At 33.0% G+C, this 19595-nt stretch overlaps 1 protein-coding gene across 1 annotated transcript; it reads right to left on the bottom strand.

Annotated features, from left to right (window-relative positions):
- Positions 1–1437: 1437 nt before the first annotated feature.
- On the bottom strand, positions 1438–16949 carry eca (transmembrane p24 trafficking protein eclair). The gene is made up of 5 exons (XM_089103268.1): positions 16811–16949; positions 8627–8742; positions 6964–7068; positions 5337–5483; positions 1438–1821 (listed from the first exon to the last, which is right to left on the bottom strand). Exons 1-5 carry the CDS (start codon positions 16926–16928, stop codon positions 1672–1674), a joined length of 636 nt encoding a protein of 211 aa, XP_088959394.1. The 5' UTR covers positions 16929–16949; the 3' UTR covers positions 1438–1671.
- Between the last annotated feature and the right edge of the window lie 2646 nt (positions 16950–19595).

The raw sequence follows: 19595 nt of genomic DNA, 5'->3' as shown, positions 1-19595 counted from the left end.
ACATCAACAATTTTCCTTATATGCATTTTTTTTTACGTTTTTACGAGTCAGGTAAAAAATTCCGGTGGGAGGGGGGTTTCAAAGCATGTACCCCCTCCCCTGCATACGGCTTTGGCTATAAGACGTGAGTTACAAGCGATTATTTCGACGGGGCATGTGCCACTTCATCTTGAGGCTTGTTGAATTTGGAACTCGTAATCGAGTTACACACCCGGATCGAGTTTGGAAACTCGTACCCATCAAAATAAATTCACAGGTTATCGACTAAGCTGGTTTGTAATAAACTAACATTGTGATACAACTGGAGCAAGGTTATCAAACTTGAATCCTCAAAGAATCATACGAAGTAGAAAATGAAAACCTATAGGCTACATAAAACGTTGCATACTTGCGGTATTTAATCATGTCAAATTTCGCAAAGTTACTTAGATCATCTGACTCAGAATCCATCCCACAGAAACATCGACGCTTTGCATATCTCTTTGTATTTGGACTTGCATTTTCAATTAAAACTTTCAATTAACAAGTTACGAAAATTAGTTACCAGGACCAAATCATACACATGCTATTTTTAGTAATTTCTATAAAAAATGACACCGCCTTCCAATCCTACCCCCCTCCAAAAATATAAGTTTCAATGGTCGTAGTAATAGTCAAATGATTTGATAGAAAATACAGCCAGAAAAAAAATTTCTAGATTATACATCAAAGTAGAAAGTATGAAATCAAAAGCCATTCCCCATCTACAATCTCCACCAGCCATGCACTGAAATCAGGTCTCAACTAAGAATTGAAACTATATATGCACATAGAGCTGGAGAAAATTAGGGTGAAGGTGCTGAAGACTGATGCACAGGATTTTCAAGGAAACGCCGAACCTCATACGTTTTCTTCTTGGAGGGGGAGAAAAGCGTAGCCCCCAACTCAAAGACAACCCTTTGACATAACCATCTTCTTAATTTTAGCTGCTATCAAACATAGTTATGAATACAATTATAAAATAGTAACTACACTCAATCAAATCTTTACAGTTTAAGAAAGTGAATATTCCGCCTATAACAGCTCTCAAACTTTGCTCCAAGAAAGCTGCAGAGAGAGAGAAACAGGAAGTTTCTGACTTTCTGGCTAGCAGAAATACTAGCATCAAAAGCCATTTCATATATTTTTTCTCCTGCAAAATTAGTGTTTTGCAACCCCAAATCTTTCGATTTACTCCAAGGGAATCAATAGTAGACATAAAATCGGCTACAGGAAGTTTCTCGATTCTCCAAGCAGCTATTTTATTTTTTTTTCTTTCTTAATTTCAAATTTGATAAATTTATAAGCTGTGGACTTTTGTTCGTATTTAGGCGCTAGTCTTTCCAGAATATATTCCAGTGAAGTATGCTAAAACTACAAACAATTTTAGCTTTCATTCAAACAAATTACGAAGAAAACTAAAGGAAGAGTCATTTTAATTCATTTCAAGTTTTTGGCAAAAAACATTTCACAAAATAAAGCAAACTCCTTTGTGTGTACAAAGCACTTAAAAAACTCAGATTTTTACAGACAATTAGCCCTGAAAATAATGTTCCTTTGTAAACTTTGTCACAACACTTCAATCATATCCAAAGAAGTGTACAAAGCTAAGTCAAGTGTTTCACCTTCACCGCGTCACTAGAATCGCACAAATCAAACTAATTTCTTGGCCTGGAAGAACGACTTGAGATGCTTCATTTGCCACGCCCCCATGGTAACTAAGATCAAAAGTTGAGCCAATGACCAATAAAAGACACGCTGACTAGTTGATTCACTGGTTTGTCGGAACCTTTCCTCTCGATACTGAAATGAAGGCGATTTTAATAAAATATTACCTGTGGCAAGGCGACTTCCAATTTTGTGTTGGGGGGTGAAGGACACAAGAATTTTTCTCCGATCCTCACAAAAAAATACATTATAGTTTTTTTTTTTTTTTTTTACCAGTTATCCGTTAGGCTTCACGACTACTGTAGTAATCTTAGAATATAAAACAGTTGTTGAAGACACTACACTGCGTGTATATCTTTAACTAGTAAGATATTCCCAAACAACTGGAATAGCAAATCGGACATTGATAAGTTTTTCTAAACGATTTCTAGTCTTGACAAATAATTCTAAGCACAGGTTTGAAATTTTATGTTCGTCATACTTTTCAAGAATACAAACTTTGGACTTTTAAGGTTTTGGAAAACAACAGTAAGTATTTTTATGTACTTATAATGGGAATACAGCTTTAAAAGGTTTAGTAAAGTCGTCTGTTTTAATTTATTTGGTTCAAATCGTATAATTTACAATCATCAAGCCTCACGGCCTAGCAAATTTAAACATTAATTCACCGTAGCAATTATAACTAATAGCAAAGGCTAATTTCAAATTATCCGTATTTCTTTGGCATACTAGACATAAATCCGCTCCGACTTTAAATTTTCACAACTAGCCAGAGTAATTTCCGTCTTATCTACTTAGCATTTTTAGTCTGATCTGCCCAATAGTGGAAACACAAATGTAAAAAAGATGAATTTAAAAAAAGAAAATGCCGGAGAAAAATGCGCAGGGTGATTTTATGTTCAACAAGTGACCAGCTGCTAGTAGGTGAAAAGACTGTAAATGCGGCATTTCAGAATAATGCCCCATTTACTCTAAACTCACCATCCATTCCCATGCCCAAGAAAGTGCTTATTCAGCTTTATCTAATAATCAGTTATCCAGATGGCTGCGGATTAAAGCAACAATAGCGAGCACGGCATGTTGGCCGGAACACTTAAGCTAACTAGCTGAATGAATGAATATAAGGGCTCATAGATAGATTTAGATTGGATAGATTTTTATTAATACAAAAAAGAAAGAAACAAACAAAACGTCAAACATGCTAGATACCAGCTGGCGTGTTGCTATATTTTATTTATATAATATCTGGTATCTAATTACTAATAAATCCACAGCCAAGAGAAACAGCTATAAAGTACAACCTAACTCTTTTCTCTCCTTATAATACTGTCAAATCAAAAAGCTGTGTCTCATATCCTTATACGTTTCACAGATCAAAAATCAGATTTTTACACGAACAATATATATATATATATATATATATATATATATATATATATATATATATATATATATATATATATATATATATATATATATATATATATATATATATATATATATATATATATATATATATATATATATATATATATATATATATATATATATATATATATATATATATATATAAATCATACATCTGGCCCCACAAAAGGCTCTATGGCTAGGAGGAACAACTACACAACACATAAACCCGAGCCACAAGAGATGTTGCACACAAGGCAAACACCACTTACAACAAAAAATCCAACCCGGAAGGGATGAAGGGTTGGAAGTTAGTTTCTAGTAATACTTTAGAAAATACCCCCAAAATGTAACTAGAATACTAGGGCATTTGCACTCATGATGTTAAGAATAACAACTCGACGAGCAATTTTACTATTATAAATAAGTAACTTAGATATCTTAATTGAAAATATTTTTTTTATTTAAATGGAATTAAAAATAAAGTATTATAAGATTACCACTGTTACAAACTCACTGTAAATATCATTCCCCTAAAAATAGCAACGCCTTGTTGTGCTAACTTGCCAAGGAATTCCATGGATTTTCTAAGTCCACACAGCAAAAGTTATTTTATGGCATTTATAACGTTCCCATCGCATTTCTATTATAAGCTTAAAAAAACAACCTACTCTCCTTCATATTTGATGTATGAGCAGTAATGCAATGTAGTTGAACTTTATTTCTATACAATGTATAAAGAAAGATTGTGGGGGGGGGGAAAGGAGTAGGGGGCTATCAACCCTTATTTCGAATTCTGGAACGTTCAAATGCTTGACGAGAATGACACTTTTATGCTAAAGTGTCACTCTTTTTTACATTCGAAAAAAAAAAAAATTATAACCTTTCTGAAAAATCTTCTTCTAAAAACTCATCGCAACACCAAGCCACCTGAAATCAAAACAGCCACCTGAAATCAAAGATATGATGGATTCCCTCTTGCTACAGTTACTATACCCCTCGGTCTTATCCCAAATGAAGAAATATGCAAAAAAAAAAAAAAAAAATCAACAGCATCTAGCGCCTTCACGCAAGAAAAACACCAAAACACAAAAAAGTTCCCACCATCTAATCAGAATACGTCTTATGATTATTTTCTTCTTTCTGCCTCATTATAGTTAATTGCAGAACCTAAACGCACCGAACACACCCTCAAACGCGCTTCCCTCTGCTACTTGTACTGTTCAATAATAAGCAATAGTACTACGAAGATATGATGGATTCCCTCTTGCTACAGTTACTATACCCCTCGGTCTTATCCCAAATGAAGAAATATGCAAAAAAAAAAAAAAAAAAAAAAAAGCTTCTTGCTCCCTGGGCCCATATCAGGTTTATTCAAATCTGAACACCACAATTTTCTAAGTTTTCTTTTTTTTTGTTTCAAATTAATGAAATCTTTAGAGAAGTACCACCTTTTTGGCATTGTTGCCACATTAAACCATTGAAATAAATCAGAAAAACTAATTAGTTAAAATCAACAACTATTTTCGTCCATACAAATTCAAACACTAACAAACTATTGATTTTCAAAGAAAACTAAACCATCTTAAGCAGTTCGGTGCCTTATACTTTTAATCTACTTTGTGCTGATTATTCTTCCATGTTTCTTTTTTTTTCAAAATTTGGCGCTCGCCACTACCAAAAACTGCATATGGAGGTCTTTTCCGTATTCTCAATTTTTCCTAATTTCTAAAGACATTTATGGTTAGGTAAGTTTCTACTAAACCAATTCAAATTCTAAATTTCGTGAGCATGACCGAAGTATTTTCCGGAGAAATTTGAGAGATTTTTGTAATAATAATTATAATTTTGTTTGGTTCATTTTTTTTTTCGTTTTAGCAGTGCCATAAATGATATAAAAATTAGTATTGATGTGTTGTTAGCCAGTCGGCGGGGGATATTGTTTTGTTTATTTATATAGAAATATGTGCTGGAAGTTGAAGTTGGCCTAACGAACCGAAAGGATCCTTGGCACTTATATTTTTTAAATTTGCTTGTCAATAAAATGATGCTCCTAAAAAGAAAAAAAAAGATTTCATTTTCAGTGCCTTCGGTACTTCAACCTCTTAACTCTGTCACACTGAAATATCAAATGAAGCATTATCAACAAATTATTGTCATTTAGAGTACCGAGAGGATATTATTAATCTTCAAGGAATCCTTAAAAGACAAATAGAAACGATTAAAATATACACATAGCTTACCCTTTGGTAATTTTGCTCCTTGGAAATTTGTTCAACTTGATCTAGAAGTTGGCGAACTCTAAGCTGAAGTTCAGTCAATTTTTCTTTCTGTGCCAGCGCAGCATAGTCAACCGCGTGATCGCCAACTTGTATGTCTAAATGAACACGCTAGAATATAAAGGTTAAGTAATTCCTGGAGTTAGATATCGCTTCTCTGTCTTTCAGTTTCACGACACCCCATTCTCCTCCTCAAAACTACCAAAACTAAAGTCAGTCATCTCAAAATTTCTTCAAAATAAATAGTATTTGGAACTATTATGCTATTATTCAACAGAACAGAATACCCTCCAGTGTTGAGCTAGCCAAGAGTTTCAGCACGCTGTACAACAATGTAATAAAACTTGATAATATAGTTCAATCTTTCAACTTTTAACCAATTTGCTTTAATTACCCATGTTTTATTCTTCTATCTTTTTTTTCAGTGTCAGTTAAATTTTTTTTTTTTTTGGTCCTTAACAAGTTATCTTGTAGTATCTTTATTGTTATTGATGTTTGTATTAAGTTTCTATTCGAATAATAAATTGAATTTAATTGAAACTTAATCTTATGTTTTAATCAGTATGTCCTAGGGCGCATTCCACCTTCGACAAAAAGTTACAATAAACTATTTTTTTCGTTCCAGCTGATGGTGTCGTAATAGCAGGAATGACAGAAGAGTAGCTTCGAATTAACTTGTGTAATAACTTCTACTAAAGATAGTTAAGTGTCATCTTTACTAAAGTAAATCTGCTTTATTAACATCATTTGTATTACTTCCAACGATATTTTTCTGACGATCGATATTTCTATGTCTTGGATGAATAGAAACTATTATACACAATAGAGAAGACACCAAAAATAGAGTAGTGAAAAGCAAAAAAGATAGAGATAAAAAAGAAAAGATAATTAATTTATACTACGACAAAAATTAGATATTTTCTGACCTGTATTCATTCTTATAGGTCAATGATTTTATCTTGTTTTGTGTAGTTTGTAGGTTGATCTGAAGGGCTCTCGCATTTTTGATGGACCCAGTATACAACATCACTACATTCAGGAAAATAGTTAATGGTCAGTATGACCCTACCATAATTTGGTTGAAATCTTCTTAAAAAATGATGGAAGAAAAATACAAACTGGCGCAAGTTTTATGGCTTTTTCATCATTTGAAGTTATTTTACTTATATAATTTTTGACTAATGTCTAGATACAGCCTTGGTTGATTAATTTTCTTTAGATAAATCTAACAATTCAAGTCCAACAAGAGCTATTGACCAATCAAAGATTCTGTCCATATAGTTGCAGCACTGACAGTTGGAGAACTCCTTGATTTTATTTCCTTTTCAAAATAGTTCCTGAACCTTCTTAAAATAGCATTTTCAATTTCAAAATTAAACCCAAATGACGTTAACAGTGGCTATTTAAGCTTGAGGTTGACAAACATTTGCCTGAACTCAAATTGTAATTTGAGTTTCAAGCAATTAAGATTTTTATTATTTATTTACTAAACCAGGACACAGGAATCACAAGTTTTGCCCATATAGCCTAATACCATGCTTGAGAAAACAAAACTAAAATCAGCAAAACGTAGATCAACTAAAAAGCTTACTAATTGGGATCCAGAGAACCATTTGGTAGAATTGGAGTAGAGACAAATCACGTGCTCTCCAGGGGTATGAGAAGTGAATGTAAAACGACCTTCTGAGCTGTAAACCTAAGATAAAGAGCATATTAGTTATGACAATTAATTGGTAAAAAATATGATAAAAAACAAGGTTAAAGTATAAATATGGCTCAATAGAACCATAAACCCTATTTCAAAGCTTTAAAGGAAAAACAAAATTGCTCGAATAAGAAAGCTTTAATTTTTAGAGAGGGGCGGGTCAAGTATGCAACTCCTTTTTCAAAACCAAAGAATAACAATAAAAGCAAGCGTACATCAATTCAAATAAAAACTATTCAACATTAAATTCAAAAATAGACCAAAACATGGATGTTTAAGAAAGAAAACAATGGGGAAGAACATTTTCCCCAGGAAAATTCAGAGAGATTTTTTTTCTTTTGTGTTTGGAAGACCAAAACACACTTCGGAAAAACATGCATGTAAGTATTAAATTGGTATATTACAAGAACATATACTATTGACACTCCTTGCTTCTTTAACATAGCTACCTTCTCCTCAACAAGACACCATGCACATAGATTTTCCATTGCACCCCCTGAAGAGAATTGGCAAATGTGTTTGTTGAATATGCAACTCTCTGAAGCTTCAAAAATCAACTAGGACTGTCAGCATTTCATGAATCGAAGTATGTGTATCAAGATTCATAATAATTATTACCAAATTTTGTGTTCTTGTGTGCTTTTTATGTAGCACACCAACATACTAGCATGAATAGTTGATGTTATGATTCAGTAAATATAGAATTGAAATAATGTAGAAATACAGTGGCTAAAGGTAGGAAACGACATGAAAAAAATGGAATGAGACATAAAGGATAAAAACCAATGAATTTAAATAAGATGAATCTAAAAGTAGAAAAGGCAAGGCCCAGAATGTTTTTTCACAGTTGAAAAGAGTTTGAAGGAATAGGAAGACAAGCCTGCAAATGAAGAATAGAACATTGGAAGCTACTGCGATGACAGTGATCAAGTATGGTTCTGAAACGTAGGTGGTCCAAAAGACAGAGGATTTATTATAGATATTTTCTAGAGGTTTCGTGTATGAATTGTTCTGGGTACCCGTCTGACTCACCATAGTTCAAAGAGTAAGTTTTACAAATAATGTGGTTTCATCCCGCTTTATAAGGCTATAATGAGATGAAAGTTTGAGATGACTAGGACACGTTCTGCAGATATAAGATGACAAATTGTATAAGATTGTCTTTTTTGGCCAACCATCTAGGGCAAAACGATAAGCAAGTCGTCCCCAAATTGGGTGGGAGGAGGTTGCAAGAAAGGATTTAAGAGAAATTGGAACTTCTTGGGAGGGTGCGAAGAGGGGGCTATAAGTAGATTGGGATAGAGGAAGAGCAGGTGTAACTGCATAGACCTCAGGTGGCTTAGTGCTGCAGCAAGTTGTTAGTAGTAGGTAGTAAGTAACTTACAGAGAAACCTAGGAAAAAAAAAGGTAGAAACAATAAAATAACTATATAAAAAGAGACCAGGCTACTTATCATTAAGAGAGCAACCTGTTATGTTTGAAGTAAGAAAATAATTACAAATAGATTAATTAAAAATTAGCTTTAAAACAACTTTCAAATAATACCAACCTTGGACAAAATGATTTTGTCATCTGGGTCCTTAACTTCTACATGCATTCCAATTCCTGGGCTGGAGGGCATGAAACCTCTTGTACGTGGGTCATACAACTGTACTTTGTAGATGCCTATGGAACAACAAAAAAAGACTTATTTTTTGTTGCAGTACCCAGACCCTTTTTCATATAAAAAGGTAATACTTGTACATAGAAAAGCAGGTATTCATTGTAGAAATATCTTAGTAAATACACAAAAGCTAAAAAAAGAAGGTATTTGGCAATGAAAAAGTTTTTTGAGTAGGACAGGATCAAATCCCCTTCAGATCAGTCTACTGGTTTCCGTAAAGATTCCCACAGCATGCAAAGCCTGCTGACATCAAAATGGGTATTTTAGCAAAACTTTCACCGAATTTGAGGATTGAATATCCAAAGCTTCATTACGTTGAAGAAGTAAGGGAGTTCTAATCATACAGTGTTTAGGTGGTAGAAATGCAACCAAACACAGTTTTGGCAACTGATTGATCATTTTTTGTTTTCTCTTTATGGACCTTTATCACAAAGAGCAAGTCACAGTCACACTAAAGAAGACCCCTCTAAAGGAAAAATAAAAAAAAGACTGCTTATTTTATGCTCCTTTTTCATATAATACTCATTTCCCTGACAACATTCCCCCTAGCCCCCTTGATGGACCCATATAGCCATTATAATATATTTTGTTGTTTTTTCATCCCTTGATGTGTTGTACAATGGGAAGCTCCTGTCTAGACTTAAAGAAATCTAGTTTTGCCTGAGTGATTGATTGCAATCATTGAATTTTTTTTTATTTTAAATGGTTTAAAATGTCAAAGAAAATATGATAGTCTGAATAACAGAAATAAGCTGCATCTATAAAGTCACAATTTCATTACTTTCTTTTAGTTTGATATATATCCTAGATATATATAAGACATTTCACAAAAACTGAAAACATTATTTCTCAATTTTCCACAAGCTGCTTCAAAAAGTTAAAGCCAACTGATGGAAGCTTACCAGACAGATGTTGATTGGCCTCATATCAAATACCTGAACACTACCAATTAGTCCAATGTCTACAGGAACGCCCTTGTCAAGAGCTCCATAAACCACCTCAGATGGTTCTAACAGATCTGTCAGAACTGATTTTACAGGTTTAAAACCATTACAATTACTTGGTAAGACACAACTGACAGAAAGGTATTTGGCAAGCTAAGAGTTGATAATTATTTTGAGCACCATTAAAAACAGTGACATTAGACTGTACCTAGTCAGGATTTTTCCAACTTCAGTCAACTCTTCCTTTTGAAGACCTACACTGCACAACAGTGCTTTCACTCAAAAGCCTCAAATTCAGACAAAAAAGCCCCACTTTCCAAAAAAACGCTCTTTTTGAAGGATTGCATGCAGCAAGTTAGAAGCTTTATCAGGTTTAGTTTTGCATGTACTCACTGATGAAGTAAAAGTTTGGAGTCGGGTCCCTCAAAATTAATGTTATTTATCTAACACTTTTCAAAAACTAAATTAATGAGCTAGCTTTTCTTACTAGCAATAAAAGCACTTTATATGCAGATGACTCTAAACTTATTTATCCTACCATCCTACCAATAAGCTCTCAGTCTTTGCAAGGACATGTGAGCCTAATCCCCCTAGGACAGCTGCCCCCCCCCTAGAACTTCAAATTTACACTAGATATTAATGAGAACTTTTCATATGTTGGAAATTTTCTGTTGGATGTTTTCTGGTATATGGTTGAGAAATAAACAGAAATTTCCAAATATCATTTCCAATATCAATGCTTATGTTTTGACATTTAACATTGATTTTTGGTCTGATATACATATACATCAATTTTGATATTTAATATTGCCCAACTTTAAACCTTTGAATTGAATTTTTAGAACAAGAAGCTGTTATCTAATTGTAATAAGATTTGTGCCAAATCCCTTTTATGGGATTTATGTTTTCTGGAAATTAGAAGTAGGACATTGGGTTTATTATATTATAGTACTACCTTAAATTGCAGCTAGGAGGAATCTAAGGATTTCTCTTTGTAGAGCTCCAGAATGATGACTTGAGTTGTATATAAAGTTCATTAGTGACCAGGTGCTGTTCCATGTTCAGTAGCATCCCCATTGAGTTTACACTCTCTGGAGAACCACTCAGCACCTAGTCTTTGTTTGAAAACATCAAAGGATTCATCAATACAAAATGAAAAGAATTGAGTGCGGACTCTAGATATTGTAGAATGATTGACAAGTTTGAGGTGATGACCTCTAGTTCTTGAGTTGGTACCAACAGTAGGGAGTAATGCTGGGAGAGTATTAGCCCTCAATAACATGGCATCCCCTCTATTTCTCCTGTAAACAAGTGTGGGGAGATTCAGCTTTGATAGTCTTACAGGGTAGGAAAGCTCCTGCATGCCAGATATCACTTTACTGGCACATCTTCAAGACTTTTTAGGTCTTTTTTAAAATATGGGGAGGCAAGAGGCATTCCAACTTCAAGCTTAGGACTGAACATATCTGACCAATAGAATATTGTCATTTACTCGTATATAGAATGCAGTATAAAGTCAAAAAGAAGACAATATCATGCTTTCTCCTATTATGTAAAATGATAAAAAGTCATACAGATGCCTTTATGCCTCATTCTTTTATAGAGAAAACATAAATAAAGTCATACAGATGACTTTTTATATCTCATGCTATTACAGAGCAAGCAACAATAAAGCCATACAGATGACTTTTTATACCTTGTACTATTATATAGCAAACATGAACAAAGTCCTACAGATAACTTTTTAAACCTCATACTTTTATGGAGCTAACATGATTAAAGTCATGCATATGACTTTTTATACCTTGTACGTTTGTAATTATATATTTCTATTTATAGAGAAAAGATGGAGAATGACATAGTCTTCTGTATGCATGGGCGCCTGTAGGGGGGGGGCATGCCCCCCCTGGAATTTAGACAAGAGTAGGAAGAAAATAGAAGTGTAACAACTAGAAAAGAAAAAGAATTTCTTATTTTTGTTTTTTCTTTAAGAACTGCTATGAAACTTGTTTAGAATCAATTCAGAATTTAATTCGATTCTTAGATCTTAGATTAACTTAATATAGGTAATTATTTATCAATTGAAAGGAGACCAAAACCAGAACCCAATTTAGGGTGTAGAGTAAATACTCTCAAGGGCATTCTTTTGCCCTAGCAATAGTGCAACAAGCTTCATAAAGCTTACCACATTTTGCAATTAATAAACAAAGAAAGTTTTATATATATACAGCATTGTGCCCTACCAGGATTCAGTTTGGTCTTGGTTTTTGCTCATATTTTGTCAAGCTATAGAATGTAAGTCTAGTTTTTTTTTTCCTTTCCTCAAATTTTACAATATAATCCTATTTAAGGGGTAAGATTCTAATTTTGCTTAAGTCTATAATGATCATCCAGTGTCTATTCCATTGGTTGTATCCTATAAGGTCTTATCCTATCAGGAATTTTGCTTGCTTTTCTTTCATAATAATAAAACTTAACTTTTAGCTTAAACCTGAACGGGAATTTAGTCAAGATACCAGTATTTGTGAATATTGGTCTTTTAATAAATTAACAAATAATGAATAATTAATCAACAAATAATTCTAAATAAATTACAAATAAATGGCTTAAATTGGGGTAAGATTCTAATTTTGCTTAAGTCTATAATGATCATCCTGTGTCTATTCCATTGGCTGTATCCTATAAGGTCTTATCCTATTAGGAATGTTGCTTGCTTTTCTATCATAATAATGAAACTTAACTTTTACCTTAAACCTGAATGGGAATTTACTCAAGATACCAGAATTTGTGAATTAAAAATATTGATCTTTTGATAAATCAAGAAATAATTAATAATTAATCAAAAAATAATCCTAAATAAATTACAAATAAATGGCTTAAATTGAATAGTAAAGTTAATAGTAATTAGTAAAAATATTAGTAAAATAGTAACCATTCTTTTTTTATAGTAAAACTCTTGGTTTTTTTATACAAGTATAGAATCACATTTTTTTACCACTCACTGTTTGAAATATGATCAGTCTAAAGGTATCATGATCAGTCTGGTGGCCAGCATTTCTCCCACCCCCCCAGCAATTACCCCCTTGGAAAATACCTCCCATGGAAAAGGCTTTCCAAATTTGAGAATTTTATTTTATCTCTGCTATTCTGGTATCTGCCCCCCCCCCTGAAAAAATTTTCTGAGGGCACCCTTGTCTGTATGACTTTTTAAACATCAAATTATAATAGAGAAGTATGAATAAAGTTATACAGAAGACTTTTTGGTTTTCTTATTTAGTATATGATCCACTAAAATGTCATACAGAAGAAATTATATTACCCCACTGATACATAGAGAAAACAACAAAAAGTCATATGTAAGACTATTCATGTTTGCTCTGTAATATTATGAGGTATAAAAAGTCATCTGTAAGACTATATTCATAATGCTTTATAGTAGAATGATATATTAAAAAGTCATCCATATGACTTTATTTAGGCTTCTCTATAAATGAAATCATGTAGGCCTAGACTATAAAACACCATCTGTATGACTTTTATTGTTTTCTCTATGTAATAGCAGGAGGTATAAAAAGTCATCTGTATGACTTTATTAAAGTTTGCTCTAGAAAAAGAAAGTTTTGCTCTATCAAAAGAAAGGCATAAAAAGCCATATGTAGGACTTTATTCATGCATACTCTATAATAGTATAAGGTATAAAAAGCCATCTGTATGACTTTATTTATGTTTGCTCTATAATAGCAGGAGGCATAAAAAGTATCTGTATGGCTTTATTCATAATACCTTACAGTAGAATGATACATAAAAAAGTCATCTGTATGACTTTATTTAGGCTGCTCTATATATGAAATTGCATAGGCTATAAAAAGCCATTTGTATGACTTTTTGTTGTTTTCTCTAGGCCTATGTATCAGTGGGATAATATAATTTCTTCTGTATGCCATTTTAGTGGATCATATATTAAATAAGAAAACCAAAAAGTCTTCTGTATAACTTTATTCATACTTCTCTATAGTAATTTGATGTTTAAAAAGTCATACAGAAGACTTTATATGATTCTCCATGTTTAAAGGAAACACAATATTGTCTTTTGTTTGACTTTATAGTGCCTTTACAGAGTAAATGACAATAGGTTATTTGTTACTTAGAGTATAAAGAACCAATGACTTTAACAGTCAAACATTGCTCATCCTTTGATTGCCTAGGCCTATGTAATATTAATGCCACTGAATCCAGAAGAAAAAGAAGAATCAAAGAGGAAAATAATTTTTAGGACAAGAAACAGCTGATAGCATTTAGACAATCCTGTAATTAGAGTGCAAGCTTGAAACAAGTGGCCTTACCCTATATAACCTAGAGCTATATGCAGGCAATATGAGAACATTGAGTACGGTTGCCACCTGGTAAAAAAAAAATCACTAGATTCTTAAAAAAAAATCACTAGATCAGCTCATAAATCACTAGATTATTGACTAGAAATCACTAGAATTATAACTCTCTTTATAATTGTAAATAAAAATTAGTTTGTTTCTTTATCATGTTCTATACAGGTGCACATATAGTAAAGAGGTAAAATTACCCCCCCTAGGTCTGGAAAAATAACTTTAGATTGATGTTTTGTTATTTCTCAAGCAAAAAAACCCTTGGAACTTTGAAAAAATGTCTTTTTGCATCTTTATGCAGAGAATAGAACAAAATTCTTGCTTCCTCCTTGTATTTTCCCAAATTGGCAACCTTGGCTTATAACCCGATCACTGAAAATTTGTTATCGGTGATGTAATCGAAATATTTACTTTTTCTTTTTTTTCTTGTCGATTCAAAACCCTAATTTTTTCTCCAAAAACATAGCAACTATTTTGTTTTTAATCTAGTTGAGCTAGTGTAATTACTGGGACACCAATAACAATTTTGACAATGACCTTTTTATATTTTTATGTAAAAAGTTTGTCCCACCCTTAAATTTTGATATTACTTCTTTAATGAAAAAGATCTAGAGAAAACCTTTTTCTCCCAATATGTTTTTGTTTATTGGTAATGATTGTTCATTCTATTACTTAAGCTATAAGAGAGCCTGGGCTCCTCACCTGGATCTACATCACTATCAAACAATATAGTTTCTAATTATATATTCATTCATTTAGAAATATTATAGGCTAGAAACTAAAATAAGAAACAATAAAGGCAGGTTCTCACAAATGTTGTCCCATTTTGGTCTTGTACATCCTGTTTCTACTTTTTTGCAGAATCCACAAGAACATGAGGAATTTTTCATTTTTAGGGATCTCTGACATATCAATTTACATGCATTAGTTAAGAAAGTGTTTCTTCTTCCAGTCTGTTTTCAGAGGTGATTTAATTAGCTTCAGCAAGGAGAACTGTCTCTCAGCTGATGTGCTTGAATGTGGAAGTGCCATAAGGAACTTCATCATTTGCATCACAACAGGGAACATAAAATCATCTGCATCATTCTTGCACTTCCTAAGGAAGTTCCAGAATTAAACATGATTGCTGTTATTTTGTACATGAGCTCAAATTAGTTCTCCTGTATGTGGAATTAGCTGCCATTCCCTGTTCAAAGGTTCTACTTCCAGATCTATTGTCTGCAAGAAGCAATCATACAATCCAGTAATTGATAAGACAGAGCCAGAAACTGCAACAGTAGGACCTAAACACTTTAGTTGATGTAACAGTTTGTCTTGATTGCTGATTTGGAATCGGATCTGCTCGTAAAGCATTTGGTAAAACCTAACACATTTGTTGCAAAGTCCATCAACTAATGTGGTATCATAGCATCAATTCCACTTTCAAATGTTTTGACAAATGAAAATTTAATTTGGAACTGATAGATTATAGAGATTAAAAAATCATGAATTTGAAGACAAAAATTCAACCTGAGCAAATGTTTTGCAATTTTCAGATTAAATAAGTTTGCATATCATCTTGCCAATAGTGCTCTGAGATTTTCCTGTCTAAATCTGATATGAATGTATGGTGGGAAATTGGAAGTTTCAAAGGCAGTAGGCCCTATATTTGCATAAATGCTAATCTGGAATATATTAGGAACCATAGTGAATAACCATATTGCATTTTTTTTATTAGCCTAATTAGCCTACTTCTTATATGATTCATTCAATTGTATCATGAATCTATGTTATAAGGTGAAAAAGCACAAGATTTGAGAGAAAAATCAATAGGCCTAGTTTTAGAACAAATATCACTAGGGTAAGACACCCAGTAGTTGGCCACCTGCCTATTCTCGGACAGAATGTAACTAACAGGGAACCTACCTCTAAGCTAATGTGCTTAGAAAGTTTTTATACATAGCTGGTTTCCCTGGTCACTATTAGATATCTGTATGGACTACCTCTAGGCTAATGTGCTTAGGCCTAATGTGCTTAGAAAGTTTTTATACATAGCTGGTTTCCCTGGTCACTATTAGATATCTGTATGGACTACCTCTAGGCTAATGTGCTTAGGCCTAAGCACATTAGCCTAGAGGTAGTCCATACAGATATCTAATAGTGACCAGGGAAACCAGCTATGTATAAAAACTTTCTAAGCACATTAGCCTAGAGGTAGGTTCCCTGTTAGTTACATTCTGTCCGAGAATAGGCAGGTGGCCGACTACTGGGTGTCTTACCCCTATAATCACTAGCAAGAAAAAAAATCACTAGGCAACATAAGAAATCACTAGAACTAGTGATAAATCACTAGGGGTGGCCACTCTGACATCAAGTCCAATGTATGATAATGTCTAATATTAGGAGCCTGTTGTAATTCTAGGTAAAGTTCTATGAAATCATATTATTGAGTTAGGAATAAAGTGAATACACCATTCGATGCCTTTTTTTATGCTGATTACAAATATAATAAGCATTTCTATTGGAAATGAATTTCAGCCCCCCCCCCCTATCTAGGCGATACCGAACCTAACACTGAATTGGCATATATAGGGGGGGGGGGCTGAAATTCATTTCTGATAGAAATGATTATTATATTTGTAATCAGCATAAAAAAGACATTAAATGGTGTATTCACTTTTGTCCTAACTCAATAATATGATTTCGTAGAACTTTACCCAATTCTAACCTGACACTCCCATTCTATAAAAACTAGGCTTACTCACCAATGACCATCGTTTCGTCAGGTATTTCCTCAATAAAACACTTTCTTTCAGTCTCAGCAATATGAAAGTACAATGCATTGGATACAGCAAACAAACCAGTTAAAATGAGGAACAACATATTTTGATGATTTGTTCAAAAATGTATCTATTTCTTGTTAAAAGTTATACTTTTTTTACAACGCTACCTATTTCTAGTGTTGGGCGATATAATCAAATCGCTTTACGTCCTTCTATCTGAAAAGGGATGTTTTCTTACTATCTGATTAAGAGTATGTTCATACATTTGTTGGCTAAATGGCTTTCTCAACATTGAGTTACGAATTAACTTATATAACGAAACTTCCATATTTATATGTTTTTATCACATGTATTAGGGAGTTTACCCCTAGTCAATACCTCGCTCTTTACGCTAAAGTTCGAATTTTGTTCAAATCACGAACTCTTGAATCATAAATGTCGGTTAATTAGAATAGATACCTCTTTTGAAAGTGCTAAAAAAAACTTTAGCGTAAAGGGGTGAGATATTGACTAGAGGGCAACCTCTTTCATATAATTAATAATATTTTGGTTTAAGTTATGTCTAGGAGTCTTCTTTCTTCCTTTTTTCTGTGATTTTAAGTATTTCGCAATTTAGGTATATAAAGTTTTAAAAGCTTTGCATATAAAAAAAATATCTATAAATGTCAACTTTTTGTGTTTGGTACTATGGAATTGAAAGGTCTAGTGCCTTCCATTAATATTCTGAATAAGTAAGAATTGAAATAGCTAATGAACTTCTGTCATTTTTTCAACTATTGGGAGTTTGGTACTGTGGTATTGAAGGGGAAGTACCCTCTCATAAGCTAAATAGTTTGAGAACTGAAAATGATTTTTATTTTAGAATGCTGTTGATCAGCCATCGCAGCAAAAACGTGCAAAATTGGATGAAACTCAGGATAACACCGAGACGGGATTAATCGAATCATTTAATGCAATCAGGCGAACTTTAATTCGCCTCGGATCGAATCCCGAAATGAAGATGGACTCTGGTTACATAGCTTCTTTTATTTACGAAAGTTTAAATACTTTAATAATGTAACAAATCAACTCCTTATATTCATGCGACGAATAATGCTATTTTGCGATTCACATGTAAAAATTTGCTGCACAATATAGCTAAATTAGCATGCATATATTTGGGGTAATGAGATACAGGAGCCTTCTGGGTGTTACAATTTTATAGGCCTGTCAGCTTCATCTATGCTTGAGTTTTCTTTGAAAAACTTATTTTGTAGAAAAAGTGTTTTTAATTAATTCTTTATGAACGACGTCTGAAACACAAGGATGGTTCAATTAGAACAATAAGTAACTTTTTTTGAATATTCGTCTTAGATATTTAACCGATTTTTAATGTTTAAATTTTTGTGTTAACTAATAAGCTCCTATTTCTAAAGTTCAACGCGGCACCAGTGACAAAACGTGATACTGGATACTTGTCTGTTATTCGGAAAACACTCCAAGGAGTGAAGTTGTATTAATACTAATAAAATACATCAGAACATAACGATAATTTTGTAGAAAAAAAATGGAAAGTAGACTGCGTCGAACAAATTATGTTAAATACCTAACCCCCTAACCATCTCTCTATATCCGATAGACAATTAATATATACATGCCTCGTAGTTTTTCTCACCCAGAACAAGACAATTATCACCGAACCCACAAAGGGAAATCAGTTTTTCTGTCAGATACTACAGACTGTAATTCTAAGAATGTGTTCTAGATAATGTTTTAAGAACTTAATAATTTTTTAAAGATTCAAAAAGAACTATAACATTGAAGGATACTTTCATATTCAACGTCGTTACACGATTCTTCATCGGGTGGGGGGGCGGCTATTTAACAAAGCTTTAAGTCGTAATATATTTTTAAAATTTTAAAAGCTTTTAATTTCGAAAGAAAAAAGTTTTAAGGTGGAACTAGTAAAACAAATATCAATAGGTTTCAATCACGAAGAAACAAAAACATCGCTTACTATCATAAGCAAGCTGATATTAATTAATCAAAATTTTTGTCAGGAATTATGCGTTAGCAAGCAGAAATTCAATCTCCATGAATTTAGTAAAAACAATTGTTATGATTAGTGAAGCACAAATTGCACTAATTATTTTCATTATTATCTTATTCAGTTAATAATCTTAGTTGTTGCAAGAGTCACCATCGGGGTTCTCACGGGGTTCTTATGTCTGTAATCACGAGCAAAATCAAAATTTATTACTTTCTTGTTCGTGCAGGGAGAAATTGAAATGGAGGCGTTACGCAAAAGACAGTTAAATTCCGAGGGGCACTTTAAAGGGGAAGATGGAAGGAGAAAAAAAGTTCTTCTCTTACAATGATTTATTTAGTCCAGACGTACCGCTTCCAGACCTTCAATCAAATCCGTCGCCAAGCGACATAGGAAAATTCGGATTGTCGAGAAAAGGGAGAAAGTTGCACCAACACCAGCAACCAATGTATGGGATGCATGCCCATTAACCGAGGCTGAAGAGCAATGCTTCATAGAACATACTGCCTCAGTTGAACGATGGTTGGGTTTTTTTGAGACTTACAATCAAGAGGGGCAGGAACTAGAGTCGGATCCCTATTTTACCTTATCATTCTGAAAATATTATTGTTTTTTGAATAAAACAATTATTTTTAAATATCATGCTTTTGTTCTAACTTATCCTCTGAGAATGAGACTTCATTGTCCAGACAAAACCATATATATTTTTAACATGTTCAGTTTTCATTATGAAGGACCAAT

Source organism: Artemia sp. Qi Xiang Cuo, chromosome 2 (assembly GCF_049724085.1).
Source record: "Artemia sp. Qi Xiang Cuo chromosome 2, ASM4972408v1, whole genome shotgun sequence".
Classification (NCBI taxonomy): domain Eukaryota; kingdom Metazoa; phylum Arthropoda; class Branchiopoda; order Anostraca; family Artemiidae; genus Artemia; species Artemia sp. Qi Xiang Cuo.
Note: the sequence above shows the minus strand (reverse complement) of the source record. Positions and strands in the feature narration are given on the sequence as shown.